The sequence below is a fragment of the Cotesia typhae genome, unplaced genomic scaffold (genome assembly GCF_013202065.1).
Source record: "Cotesia typhae breed Kobodo isofemale line unplaced genomic scaffold, CoteBio_Ctyphae contig_11, whole genome shotgun sequence".
In the NCBI taxonomy this organism is placed as follows: Eukaryota; Metazoa; Arthropoda; class Insecta; order Hymenoptera; family Braconidae; genus Cotesia; species Cotesia typhae.
In genome coordinates, this window is record NW_027423711.1 from 3,188,584 (window position 1) to 3,202,295 (window position 13,712).

Consider the following 13,712-nt stretch of genomic DNA (forward strand, 5'->3'; position numbering starts at 1 on the left):
TTCATCTTGCTGCGCTCATACGAATATTAGAATGAAAAAATATTATTACGATTTTTTATTACTTTTTTTTATTTTATACGATACCATTATTTTTAAGAGATTATCGTATGATATGGTATATTTAATTACATTCTTACAGTTTTTAAATAATAAAATAAAAATTATTTTCCGTAACAAATTTTTCTTCTCAAAACTAGAGAATGCATATATACATCAATCTCAAAATAACATACGGAGAGAATCTTGAGAACTCAAAATAACACTACACTAGTTACATGATTGGTTTGGTCTGGACTGTGGGATCCGATGATTACTTACATATGTGGGTGGCCCGAGGCATGAGGCTGTGTGAGAAGATATATATATCATTTTCCATACTGAGAAATACTGAAATCAGAGAGGGCCCACATGTGAACAATCAAACTCATCCAAGATACGAGACTAAAATAAGCTCAATCTGTAGCATATAGAAAATGCTGCTGTAGAATCTTTACCTGACTCTTTGACGGACCCCTCCCTCTCGGTAAAGTTGGTCCTTGGTAGGCATAATACAGATATACCTTTAATGCTCGAGGGGCCTGAAGAGAGGGAGGTGGGGTCCAGAGGGAGCAGGAGAACTAATACCATGGCAGGCACATTCCAAGCATGAGCGATACAACTGCTTTAACAAACCAGGCCCTCGTTTTGATCCCCACTGCTTGGCTCTCACGGTCTTTCCTCAGTTATTTATCCTGCTTACTCTCATCCATTTGTGTGAACGTAGTGTAGGGCCCCATTCGAATTCGGAGTACTGTATGTACAAGTTGAGTCTTTCTTTGCTTTAATATATCCCCCGCTTTCTGATGCAGCGCTTCTTCACTAGTACGGTTTTTCTTTCTCCTGTCTCGACTTACCATCAGACGTACTCGGTTACGCGATAGGTCGGGTCGTTGGTTCTTCAACTTTGCTTCTTTTTCATCTTCCTCTGTGTGTTGATTATTATTTATGAGAATTCTTCTTCACTTGACAAACGCTTTACTCTGCTCTATTATAAATAGACGTCAGTAATGCTAGATAGTTATTGCGATAAAACGTTTAACAGTGATATAATAAGTTTTGTTTAAAAGTTTCATTAGTTTTTTACATATTAGATATCAGTGGCAGTGATGAATATTTAACAAAAGTAAATTTTATTTTGTGAGATGAAAAAGCACCAGATTGGCTAGACATAGCCGGATGCGGCGGTTAAGATAATGACCACGTTCAAGGACCTTTTGGATGGTTCATTGGGCCGACAAGTATAATCAGTATTCGAGGGCCAACGAGCCACGTCAATTCAACTCGTATAATTAAGTAAATTAGGCGTTAACGTTTATAAATATATATATATATGTATATATATATCTATCTATAGTGTAGTGAAGCATATATATATACGAGCTCCAAAAACAGGTTTGATAAAATGTCTCAACGAGGTACATCTCCCAGTTGTGGTAATACGGATATTAATAATCAGCCACGAAATATTCGGGTGGTTGATTATGATGAGGAAGATGATTGGAATAGCTCTCGTAAAAGTTCGAGTAACCATCAAACAGAGTTAAGCCATCTTCAGCATCGCCGTGTAGAATCACCTTTACATTCAATCCAACACACCAGAGCACGGCCAAACCACAGTCCAATATTTTCTGCAGACTCCACCTATAGTACAAGAATGGATCTTTCAGATTTGACAGACGTCGGTCCAACTAACGTGCGTGACGATATAGATTCACAGAAAATCCGGTTGTACTTTCCCCCAAATCATCAGAACAATACCTATTGTAGTAGAGGCTTATTGCCTACTGAATCTCCGTATTTGCTCCAGTCACATGCTCCAATAAACGATACCGATCTTGCTAATGAAAGAGCCAGTCATTATCATTGCGCAATGGAGGAGCAAAAACATCGAAACAAGCACATTGATGAAAGATCAACCAGTCCGGCTTCCAGTTCAGATCCAGCGGAAGTTCTCACTTCACCGCGACAGCATTCTAAGCACCGACAACATCTATCTCATCGTCATCGGACCGCTAATTCGAGTAAAGATTCTCATTTATATCACAGTACAATTAATTCTGGTCAATTAAATCATCAGCATTCATCCCCACTGGCTGACAGGCATCGCCAGCAAAATATCTGTCATCGATATCATGAAATCGGTCAGCCGGCGTCCTGTTCTCCTGTTTGTGATTCTGGTATTAGAGAAGACGATAGGTCTTCTTCGGTGCAGTCGAATCATCGAGATCGCTTGTCTAGTTGCGATGACATAAACGCAATGTGTTCAATAGTTGGAACGGGAACAACAACTACCGCAACCATGTCCGGCAATCTTCTATCTCCATTGCCTAACGTCACTGTAGCGAATTATCATCATCGTGCCAGCTCCGGTATCTCTTGCGAATCATCAACCTCCTCGCCTAGTATTAGGAACCATGGTACGCTTGAGAACTGCGTGACTGAGAGGCATCGAAATTTATCCCGTCATAATCACGTGATACAGCCTTATGATCTGGATCCTCCACAACGTGTTCAGAGTGTTCATCCACGTGAAACAAAGAGTCCACTTCTTATTGGATTTGATTCTATCCAGGTAATATATATTAAAAAAATTATTTTAATTGCAATATTTACCGCTATTGTATTATATGCATTTCTTTAACATTTAATACATTTAATAACATTTAATTGCACGGAAAATTGAAGGAAATATATTTTTTAATTTAAAGATGACACCAACTTTATCAAAAAATAAATGCCGGTGCCACATTGATCATTCACAGCAACAACAAATGCAATTACAGCAGCATCACCAGCAAGAGCAGCTTCAGCAGCAGGCTCACCAGTCTCACCATCACCACCATCATCATTATCATCAGCATCAGCAATACAGCAATCAAGATAAACGAGGTCCAGAAACTGAAAATAATGATAACAGTATCGCTGCAGTGACATCACGAATTCATCAACCTCCTGCATTACCTCCTAGACCACCTCCTCGATCTAATAGACGATGCGATGCAACTCCGTATGATCGTAAGTAATTCATAATATCGATAGCACTGTAATATGATTATTGATTGGATATTTAAATTATTAAGTGCCGAAAACTAAAGAAAAGGAGATATAGAAATTTATTCATGACATGATTTTAATTAATCTAAAGATTAGCATTACAGTAAGTTATAAATATTCAAAGCAAACAAAGAAAAAAAATGAAGTAAGCAAGTTAAATCTTTTCTTTGTTGTCTAGCTGAGAAATTCAATTTCCGATCCACCGTGTTCAGCGCTTTTACATAGCCCGATCGATTCAGTCATTTTGCAAGCTCATTCGGCGCCTTGTTTTTCACCCTTGTCGTCTCATTCTCGCTCACACTCTCATGGGGTGTTTTTTTCTTTTTTATTTGAACCCCTCTTAATCCAACTGGCTGTTCGATTGGCGAATTGGTCACCCTCGGTGAGTAACTCGATTAACGAATGAATCAAAGCATGAGGATCCAATAGATCCCCTAAAACTGTAAGGCAAAGATCAACTTGCTCAATATCCCGGCACTAAAAAGTTACGTCCTCTTTAATAACAGCTAACAATATTACGTATGTGTCAACGCGATCTCATCCATAAAAGGTTTCCAGTAATTAAAAGGAACCCATTCAGTTGATAGTCGCAAGTGTTTATCGATATTTCTTCATTCTTAATCATAATTGCTGGTGGTCATGCATTAAACGTTTGCTCCTTGTGGTTGCTCACTTTCACCCCAGCTGTTATCATTGCAATCTGTCCTACCAACTTGCGATATTCTCTTGAGTCAATTGCACCCTCCCGTGCGTTCCACCCCCAAGAAGAAATATCCCTCTGATGATTACGCTTTTCCATAATTCCACCAAGTTTAACTGGCGTCGCCTTTGTCGTTTGCAACGAAAATTCTATCGATCAGTTTGTAATCAAGAGTCCCGCGCAAACTCGAAGAAAGATAAACGAGTGGCCATGGTGATGACAGCTTCGATTAAGCCACCACGAAGACAGTATTATGGCTCGTTATGAGCCTTAAGATTATTTTAAATCGTGATAAAAAAACTTCCATTATGTTTATTGTGTTCAATATTAGTATTACTGTCGTCAATAAGTATCCAAATATTATCCATAAAACCGGTGGAACAGTATTATCTCATTCAGGACACGTGGATTCAAGTCCGATGTTATTTTTGTGTTATGAGTGATTATAAATTATGGCACTGAAATCTATGTTAAATAATTGTTTACGTTGCAACTTGAATTGTTATTCAATAGTTAACGATAAACTGCAAAAATGCAATCAGTATCTCCGGTAAGATCTAATGAAACGCGAAATGTAGCAAGTGGTTATCCGTTGAGACCTGGATCAGGATCGTATTTGTCCTCCTCAAGATCACCTTCCACTAAAGTTATGGACAGTTATCCTGTGCTTCAGATAGTTCGCTGTCGTCTAGGTCCTGAAGCTCCGATGGAAGGAACAATAGGGTATCCTTTCACAATGGCCCCACACTCTCATTCACATTTACCACGTACTGGATATAATACTCACTTGTCACGGAATCAGTATCGTCATCCTTGTGGTACGTTTTATACATTAGATTCCCATATTAAACTCCCTTCTTTTATATATTTATTATATCATTCAACATTCTGCAAAAAACTAATCAATTCTTTTCTTATACTTATTCCCTGGAAAGAGGAAACTGTTGTAAGAAAAAGTTTAAATCGTTTGTTAACGCATAAAGATCCACATGCGTGAGAAAAGTTTTTTTTTACGGGTTTCAATTTATGTACACTTAAATATTTTGCTCCTTCTTCTTTTATGCTGTGATCAATGGCAAGATCCAGGTAGAAAGGTCTAAGATTATAAATGGACACAGGTATTTTCTTTTAAAAAACAACCTTGGAGTGAAAAATCTAAAACATTCAGGTGCAAGAGTAGATACTGCTGTAATTTGTTGCGGTCTCCTGATTTTTACATCAGTTATACGAAGACTAGGACTTTAAATTAAAACTATCTCTGAAATAAGTTTTTTAAAAGAACTATTGTTGTTGTTATTGTCACCCCAATCGTACAACCAAACCGGAAATAGTTATTAACAGATGATGACATGTTTTTGTACCTAAGATTATCGCTGATTGTTTATTTACTATGGTTTGTTTTCAGGAACAGATAATGGCGAAGGAAATTGTTGTAAAAAGTATGTCGTGCTTTGCTGTCTCTGTGGGGGCCTCAGTGCCGCTGTTGGATGTCTCTTCCTCGCTGTTCATGCGGTATTATCAGCCCACACAGCAAGTCTTGCGCTATTTGAAACTGTACCATCATACATTCCAGGAATAATGGTAAAAAAATCACTTTTTCGTGATAAATCTCAAGTCAGAAAAAAATTTCTATAATCTTTTTATCAATTTCTTTGCAGTTGATATTGATGGGCTTGTTTACGATGATTCTAGCAAGACGCAAACACCGATACGGTCTTTTGGTAATTTTAAAAAATTATTATTTTTTTCTTGGGTTTATTTAAAGCACCATTTTTATAATAATAATTAAAAACGATGCAGATGAAAGTATGCGGTTCAGTTGGAGTCGTATGTGCACTAGTCTGTGTCCTCGTCACGGTCACAACAACAGTCGTCCACATGTCAAGGCTGCAAGGTCTTCGCGAGTGCGTTTATACAGCACGTGCAAGGTAATTAATCGTGATATAAAAAGATAAAGTATAAATAAGGGTCTTGCTATAACTTCAAATGTTGTTTTAATTATTCATACATATATATAAAGGAAAAAAAAATCATAGACGAAGGGGATACTTGTATAAAGCGTAAACTTATTTTCCCTTTTGATTCCGATGGTATAAGTATTTAATTCTGGACACGCAGCCTTGGAAAGAATTATTTAAAATCTATTGAATGAGCACCCTTGAATTTATAAATAGTCAAACTCTTTGATAAAAATTTATCTACATGTATACGATGATTATTTCAGATCATGCACTTGTTACGGGGCACCCCAAGGTCGCGGTGGTGATCCAGGTGTGTTATTCGAAGGTACTCCTCACTGCGAAGCTGTCCATGGTGCCCTTTATGCTTGTTTAAGAGCGCTATTCGGTGTTTCTGTAGCTGGTATTTTAGCTTGCATATTTTCTTGTATGCTGGTTTATCAATTACTCAGTCACGAAAAGAAAAAAATGTACTGGGAGCAGCTTGAATTGAGGTAAATTAAATATTCAATTAAAGTTGTTTCAATTCAACGCAATACGTATTAATTATAACACAGACTAAAATAATGTGATTATAATTATTAATAAATTAGATGCAGATCTCTGTACGGACATGGAGGCGGCGGAAATATTGCTGGCGCACCAGTAGGCTCTTGTGGTTGCTGTAATGACTGTGGTGGCGTTAATCCTTGGTGGGCACAAACTCCAGGGAATTTATATACTCCAAATCCTGATTTAGCACCGTCTAGGTAATCCTAATTGACCTAAAAATTAATAATTGATTCTTATCGCTAATATTCCATATACCATTAAACTAATCTTGCATCTAACGCCTCTTTATACCTAATATCTGTGTACATATTATTTAAATAGAAGATGGCGGTTACCCTGGTCACGGTCACGAGGTCCGGCACCGACTCCCGATTCCAATTATGGCTTTCATGCACAATCTATGAGACAAGCTGCCGATGTTAATGATTCAACACGAGAAAACACTACGGCAATACCGAACCCCTATGGTCTTCTTGACTCCCGACAACCTCACGCTTCTTACTCCGTCCTTAATGCTCAAAACACGTCTTACACAGCGAGCACCGGGTCTTACAGTGTGCTTGAAACTCCTGTCCCTCTATGGGGACCTCCGCCTCCATACAGTGATCCCAATAGTCCAGCAAGAAGGCCACAAATAGTTGAACCAAAAGTAGCATCTTCTGCTGGTTCTACGACCTCTTCTACACCAGCCACTGGTGCGTCACCAGCTCAGCCATTGCCTCCTTCATTGAGAATTGCCACCGTTAAAAGGGCAGCCGAAAATTTTGAAGCTATCGAAGGTGAGGATATTTTATTGAAATATTCTTTTAAAGTCGGCAATTTTTAAATTTATATCAATCGGACAAAGAATTTATTTTAAATTCTTATTCTTTTGTGTTTTTTGTGTAATAGATCCTCATGGATCGAGGAATCTTCAGCATTGTATGCCTTCCGATAACTACGAGAATACTGAAAAACTATCTAACACTACTGAGCCTGAATTCAGTGGGGCGCATGAAGGGGCGGCTATAAAAACCAGACGGTCAAGAAGAAATTTGAAGGGTGTTGAAAATGACGGCTTTCAAAAAGAACCCAACAACCAATTGTCTAATAGTAAACAATCTGAAAGTGAATTATACTTTGGAGATGTTTCTTCTTGTTGCGGACCTGAAAGCAGTTTATATGAAATGACTGTCGACAAAGAATTAACAGACGAGATTCAACAACAACAACAACAACAACAACAACAACAACAACAACAATCAGATTACATGCCATCACGAATGGCCAAACAACGTCTTTCAAAACGATCTCGACTCCCACTTCCTCTATTACCTCAGAATCAAACGTCATCCCATCAAGATATAAATCTTGATGGTGCAAATGAACGAAGTTATAGCAATGGTGATGAAACAATGATAACTTCAGGGGCATTTCTAGCTCCGGATGCCCAGTATGAAGTTATTCAACAAGGCGCACACTATGGTTACTACATTTCTAAAGAGAATGATTATCGAGATGCGCCATCAAGCTACTCGTTTTACCCACGTGATCCAGCTAATTCTGAAATTCCACACGAATATCGAGGAATCGTTAAAGACGAAGATAATGAACATAGTAATTCATTGAGCGGAGTTGGTAGTTTAGATAATGATTTATCACACGATAAAGTAGTTAGTAGAAGAACCGAACATCAGTGTTGTACGAATAACGTTACAGACATTAATTCCGAATGGCAGAATGTGGAACAACAGTCAAACTCAGACGACGGTGTCTGTCCAATAAATGTTTGATTTAATTAATTGTTAAAATTAAAATAAATATTATTTTTTTCTTCGGTTTGTATTATTAACAGTAGGGTAAATAAAATGAAGAAAAAAGGCTGTCTATTAAATCATAGTAGATAAAAAAAAATCGACTAGATAAATTGAATAACAAAAAAAAAATTACCATCATAGTATTGCACTTAGATGAAGTAATTAATAAAAATTAAAAGTTTATTTTATTTGTTATTAAATATAATTTGTGTAAAAAAATAATAAATAATTTTCACCCGCCGATGGACCAAGGACAATATTTACGGAATACAAATTAATATACATTTAATGATATTAATAATATTTAAAGATATATTAATTAATCTATTAATTATTGTTTTTTCTTCTTATATATATATATATATATATATATATATATATATATATATATATATATATACGTACAATATTATAGATTTACGTAATAGTGTACGCACAATTTATTGCACAAATGTTCATATACCAATATGCAATTCTTTATATGAGTTATTAATTATTATTATCAATTATTACTATTATTATTAACTGATGTAATTTTTAAAAAATATTTTTTAAGCAGACTGAGGAATATTAACAAACTATAAGCAAAGAAACGTAAAGAAAACAATAATGAAAACATGTAAAAATCAATAATTTATTAATAAAAATAATTAAAATTCTTATTAATAATAATGATAATAGTTTTAACGTTAATCACAGTTGAGTAAACTAAAGCGTACCTTTAAACAACTTCCGGTTGTGAAGTTTGTCTATGATCATTGTAGAATGTAATTATAAAAAATAAAAAAACCTTTTTTTTTTATAAATAAAACAAAAAAAAAAATTGACTTTAATTATTTGCATGTACTTAAGCTGTTATGAGTCATTGAATCTATTTCATTGACTTTAAACATTGATGATACTTCCGTTAACTATCAATACGCGTATCTTAGGACAAAACAGCAGCTGTGTGATCTGAGGAGCACGCGTGACACGCGCCCCAAAATTTCAACGGTCGCAAACAGCTGCTCGAAAAATCAACTGTACACTCGATTTGTTCAAACTTCCTATTCCCCTTTACTCCATACATTTAACAAGGTCCCTTTAATATATTTAAATCCCTTGTCAATGTAAATTGACAATTACTCAACGTTTTTTTTTTTTTTTTTTTCTAATCAATAGGACTAGAACTGTTGAGTAATTTTTTAAGAAAAAAAAAAAAATTCAAAATTTAAAACCCAAAAGAAGAAATTGTAAGAAAACAGGCTGCAAGTTTGGCTGAATTTATTGTATATACAAGTACTAAAAGTGAGTAAGAAATTATATTACGTTGAGCTGGTGGTAATGGTGGTGGTGGCAATGCCAAAGTGGAAGTAGTGGCTAAGGAGAAAAAACAGCGGGCCCGTATTACGAATGAACCCTGTACCCTATGACAAGCAACCCCTCCACAGGCCAACGAAAAACCGTCATTCTCTTCTTACCGAGTGCAGCTGCCTCTGTTCTGTAATGGTGCACACTCGATTTTGGTTTTCAGTTCACTTATGACGCTCCAACTACTCAGTTCATTGTTTATTCTCTTATAATTTTATTTTTTCATCTGCATTATCAATTTTTAACTTGTTGCAATAGTAAATTAAAATTTTCAACATTTAAATGAAGAAATAAAAAATGTGCAGTAAAGTTATTGTAGATTCAACAACGCAGTTAATAAGTGCGCCAATTCGATCTGTCAACTTGTCGTTAGAAACGTGGAGAAGGCCTTCAGTAATCAGTAGTGCTCTGGTGATTCTTATTCATCGTAATTGATGCAATTGCTAAAAAATTTTTCGAGCTAAATATTTAAATTTGTGTTTGATTTTTTTGAAGAAAAAAAAAAAAAAAAAAACAATTGTTAAAAAATTTTTAAAATGTCACAGTCAATTCCTGGCTATTGCTACACGAACCCTTCATTTTGCCGTCAATCGGAACAAATACCCGACGATCAAAATGACGAATTGCCACCACCTCCGCAATTTCAAGAAGTTGAAGATCTCCCGCCACCTCCGCCACCGGCACCGACAACTGTAACAACATCAGTTCACTTTCAACACCCTCAAAATTACGGACAGGGGCACACCAATCCGGCGTTTCCCATCAGATCTGATCCAGACGCCATCGAGTTAGATCGTTACGCTAAAACAACAGATCGCTACTGCTATCTGGACGAAAATCCAAAGAAAAACATCGTTCAAGAGAGAAGAATTATCTATGACCGAAACACCCGGTCCAGATACGAGTACATCGATGATGATGATGATCATCCTCCTCAACCGCGGCTCCAAAGAAGGGCTTCTCTTTCGCGATTCGAGCTGATGAACCAGCGGCAAAACTACCAATTCGTTCGGCAAGGAAGCTATCATGGACAACAGCTGCAAGGTCTTGAAGATCGTAATGGAAACCAGAGGGCCCGTCGGTTTCGTCAAGACGGAAGTGACCGTTATGCCTTGGTGCCTGCGGACGAGGGTGCCATCGATGTAGAATCCAGTTCTTGGATAAATGCCGGACATTCCTCCCCTCGTGGTAAGTATTTCCTTAATTTACAATGATAATAGCCGTATAAACACTCATTAGTAAGCATCTCAAGTTTTTTATTATTTTATTGCTTTTGTTGTTATGGTTATTTGCCGCTATTCATTCAATCACCCTCATGACTTTTAGGACGTTACGCAAGGGTGCCCATGCAGGAGGATGAGCCCCCAGTATTGCCGGATCGCAATAATTATAACAATCAACCTGAATTGAGAGTCAATAGCAATGCGTTTTCGTCAAGGAACAATCTTGCGACACAAAAATTACATGAGATATTGACTACTCCGAGGAAACCGCGCTCAAAGTCTGAGGATAGAAATTTGTCGCCCGGGAAAATTGATCGGGGTACACCGCACAGAGGTCCTCAGTTTACTCCTCCCATCAGTGCGACAACTTCACCGACAGGTAGAATTTTTAGTAATTATTATGAAGAACGGTCGAAAATATTACAACCCTTTAAAATTACCTTTACAATTTTTTTTTTAGATCCCAATTTTTTCTTTTCAAGTTTATAGAAAATAGAAGAATTGAAAAAAATAAAAATGTCAATTTTTTTACTTAAAAAAAAATTTTTTTCAACAATATAAAAAATAGATATTTCCGAAATTTGTTTTTACAAATAAAATAAAATAAAATTTCAATATTTTACCCTTGATAAAAGCTAATTTGAAACAAATTTCTATCTCTATGATAATAATTTATGAAAAAAACAATTTTTTTTTTTATTATTGCGTTTAAGAAGGTTTAACTAATCTCCAAAAAATTCAGCGTGAAAAAAAAATTTGAATTTATGATTTTACAGAAGTCCAAAGTTGATGCTTATTTTTAAACCCCAAAAAGACCCCGTTTTTTTCAATCTTTTATTGTTTATATTTCTTGTCAAAAATTTTTTATGAATTAGAAATTTAGGATAGAGTAACATCAAACTTTGACTCATCGATCTATAAGTGTCATATTTTAATGGAATTTTTTTAAATCTAAGTAATTTACGTTTAAAAAAAATATTCTATTCTTTTTGACTATATATAAGAAATTGCTTGACTTATTTGGACACATTTCATGAACTATTTTACGTTTATAGAAGACTATTGAATAATAGACCTTTTTTCCTTATGTTAATTAGGTCGGGGAGTAGTTCCAGGGTCTAGTAGAAGAGAAACGCCGATAGGAACTCCCCAACGGGCATTATCGCCACTAAGAACTCCCCAAACATCTACACCAAATAAAGAAACACCTTCTGCGCGCAGATGTCTTCCCCTTAATGAACAACAGGACATCTGCCCAGCAAGTAATTGTGGCAGAACACGATACTCCCAACGTCGTGATGCCACTTCTCCTACAGAATTATCGCAATTCAGTGAGCCGCCACCACGTTATGCATTCCTCGAGTCAAACTCCGAGTCCATACCAATGGTCATTGGATCACCAAAGTATCAGGTTTTGTCATCACGCTCTGAATCACAATCGCAACTTAAAAGGAATGCGTATCAGAGTGTTGAGAGCGCTTTTATTGCTAGAACAGCTGTTGTAAGTGACTAATTTCTTTTTTTTTTATTTGCTTTGGAGCGATTATTGTTTATTTTATGAGCATTTTTTTTATACTCAGGTACCGCCACTCTCACCGCCTAGCAGTGACGCTAATACGACATTAGCGAGTGGAATAGAAAAGAATGAAAGAAAAAGTGCACCTTTGATCCTCGTATTAGTTGGAATCTTGACTTGTGGATTGGCACTTTATTTATCATGGACGCAAGGTCGCCAGTGAGTATTTTTGCAATTAAAACTTTAGAATTCGACTTATATTGGTTGTAACAAAGCCATTTATCAAAAAAAAAAAATTTTTAATCTATATTTTTGAGAGAATAAGAAAAATTTTGTGTTCAGAATATTCATATGATAAAATCGATTTTTTTAGTGAAATTTAGTTTCATTGCAAAGGTCTTGATTTGAATTTATGCCTTTTCTAGATTTCATATTATTCTCACCAATAATCAATTTTTTGTGCTAAGTATTTAGGCTGCATTCGAAAATGCTCTATTTCTAGATTCATAATTAAGAAATGACCTCGTATCTTGAGAACTATTAACATTTTTAAAGTAATAAGCTCATTCCGATATTACACTCATCAAGACCTTTCATTTGAGTACCCACATCAATTTTTCATATATTTATATATATTACATATATGTATATATGAAAAATATATCAAAAATGCATGTGAGTACTCAAATGAAAGCTCTTGATGAGTGTAACATCGGGATGAACTTATATCTCTAAAAACGACAAGGTTGCTAGTCATAATTAACATTATTTTAATATTCTTCAAGGTATTACTTAGACAGTGCAGCTGGATGTGGAGTATGCTGCGCATTAGCAGGAGCTTGCCGAAGTCTACGTCGTCCTTGGACAGGACTGGGTCTTGCAGGACTATCGGCTCTCAGCTGTGCCGGATTACTATTACTTGCTGCAAAATCACCTCGCAAAGGCACTCCACTTCACGATGTGACTGCCGGAGCACTTTGTGGGGTTTCTTTGCTTGGTGCTGCTTTAGCGCTATTAGCTCTGCTCGCGCCCAAATGCAACCTGGGTCGTCATCGCCGTGTGCATTCATGGATGCCGCGATTTTCACCGTAAAATAATCGAGTATATTTAAGTCATGTGTTTTTAAGTCATTATTTTTTACTATATTGTCAATGTAATGATTATTTTTAATATATTGATAGGTATCAAGTACTTTTGTTATGTTGTATAAAATTTGAATTAAAAAATAAATTATTTTTAAGCTGTATTTATCATGTACATTAGAGACTTTTCAATGATGAAATCATTGGAAATGTTTATCTAAATTAAATACTTATTTTTTAACCTTAATAAAGAATTATTACTAAAATTTATAAGCTTTTTTTTGTTTAATAATCTTTTGTGTATGCAATATTTTTATCAGATCTTGAATCATCAAAAAGATCAAATTAAAACTCAATATTCAAATTTTTACCTCCTAAATATTGATTTCAAAATTAAAAAAAAAAATATTGTGAATATAAAGAAATAAATTCTTGCATCAAC

At 35.6% G+C, this 13,712-nt stretch overlaps 2 protein-coding genes across 2 annotated transcripts; both read left to right on the forward strand.

The window, feature by feature from the left end:
• Positions 1-1,441: 1,441 nt before the first annotated feature.
• On the forward strand, positions 1,442-8,493 carry LOC141538448 (uncharacterized). Its single transcript, XM_074259905.1, has 9 exons — positions 1,442-2,611; positions 2,748-3,054; positions 5,199-5,374; positions 5,452-5,514; positions 5,594-5,721; positions 6,018-6,245; positions 6,345-6,500; positions 6,625-7,082; positions 7,195-8,493. The coding sequence occupies exons 1-9, from the start codon at positions 1,442-1,444 to the stop codon at positions 8,073-8,075; spliced, it is 3,567 nt and encodes a 1,188-aa protein (XP_074116006.1). The 3' UTR covers positions 8,076-8,493.
• A 1,376-nt stretch (positions 8,494-9,869) lies between these two features.
• LOC141525759 (uncharacterized) lies at positions 9,870-13,486 on the forward strand. Its single transcript, XM_074240380.1, has 5 exons — positions 9,870-10,637; positions 10,776-11,051; positions 11,770-12,173; positions 12,253-12,407; positions 12,974-13,486. The coding sequence occupies exons 1-5, from the start codon at positions 9,986-9,988 to the stop codon at positions 13,278-13,280; spliced, it is 1,794 nt and encodes a 597-aa protein (XP_074096481.1). The 5' UTR covers positions 9,870-9,985; the 3' UTR covers positions 13,281-13,486.
• The last annotated feature ends 226 nt before the right edge of the window (positions 13,487-13,712 follow it).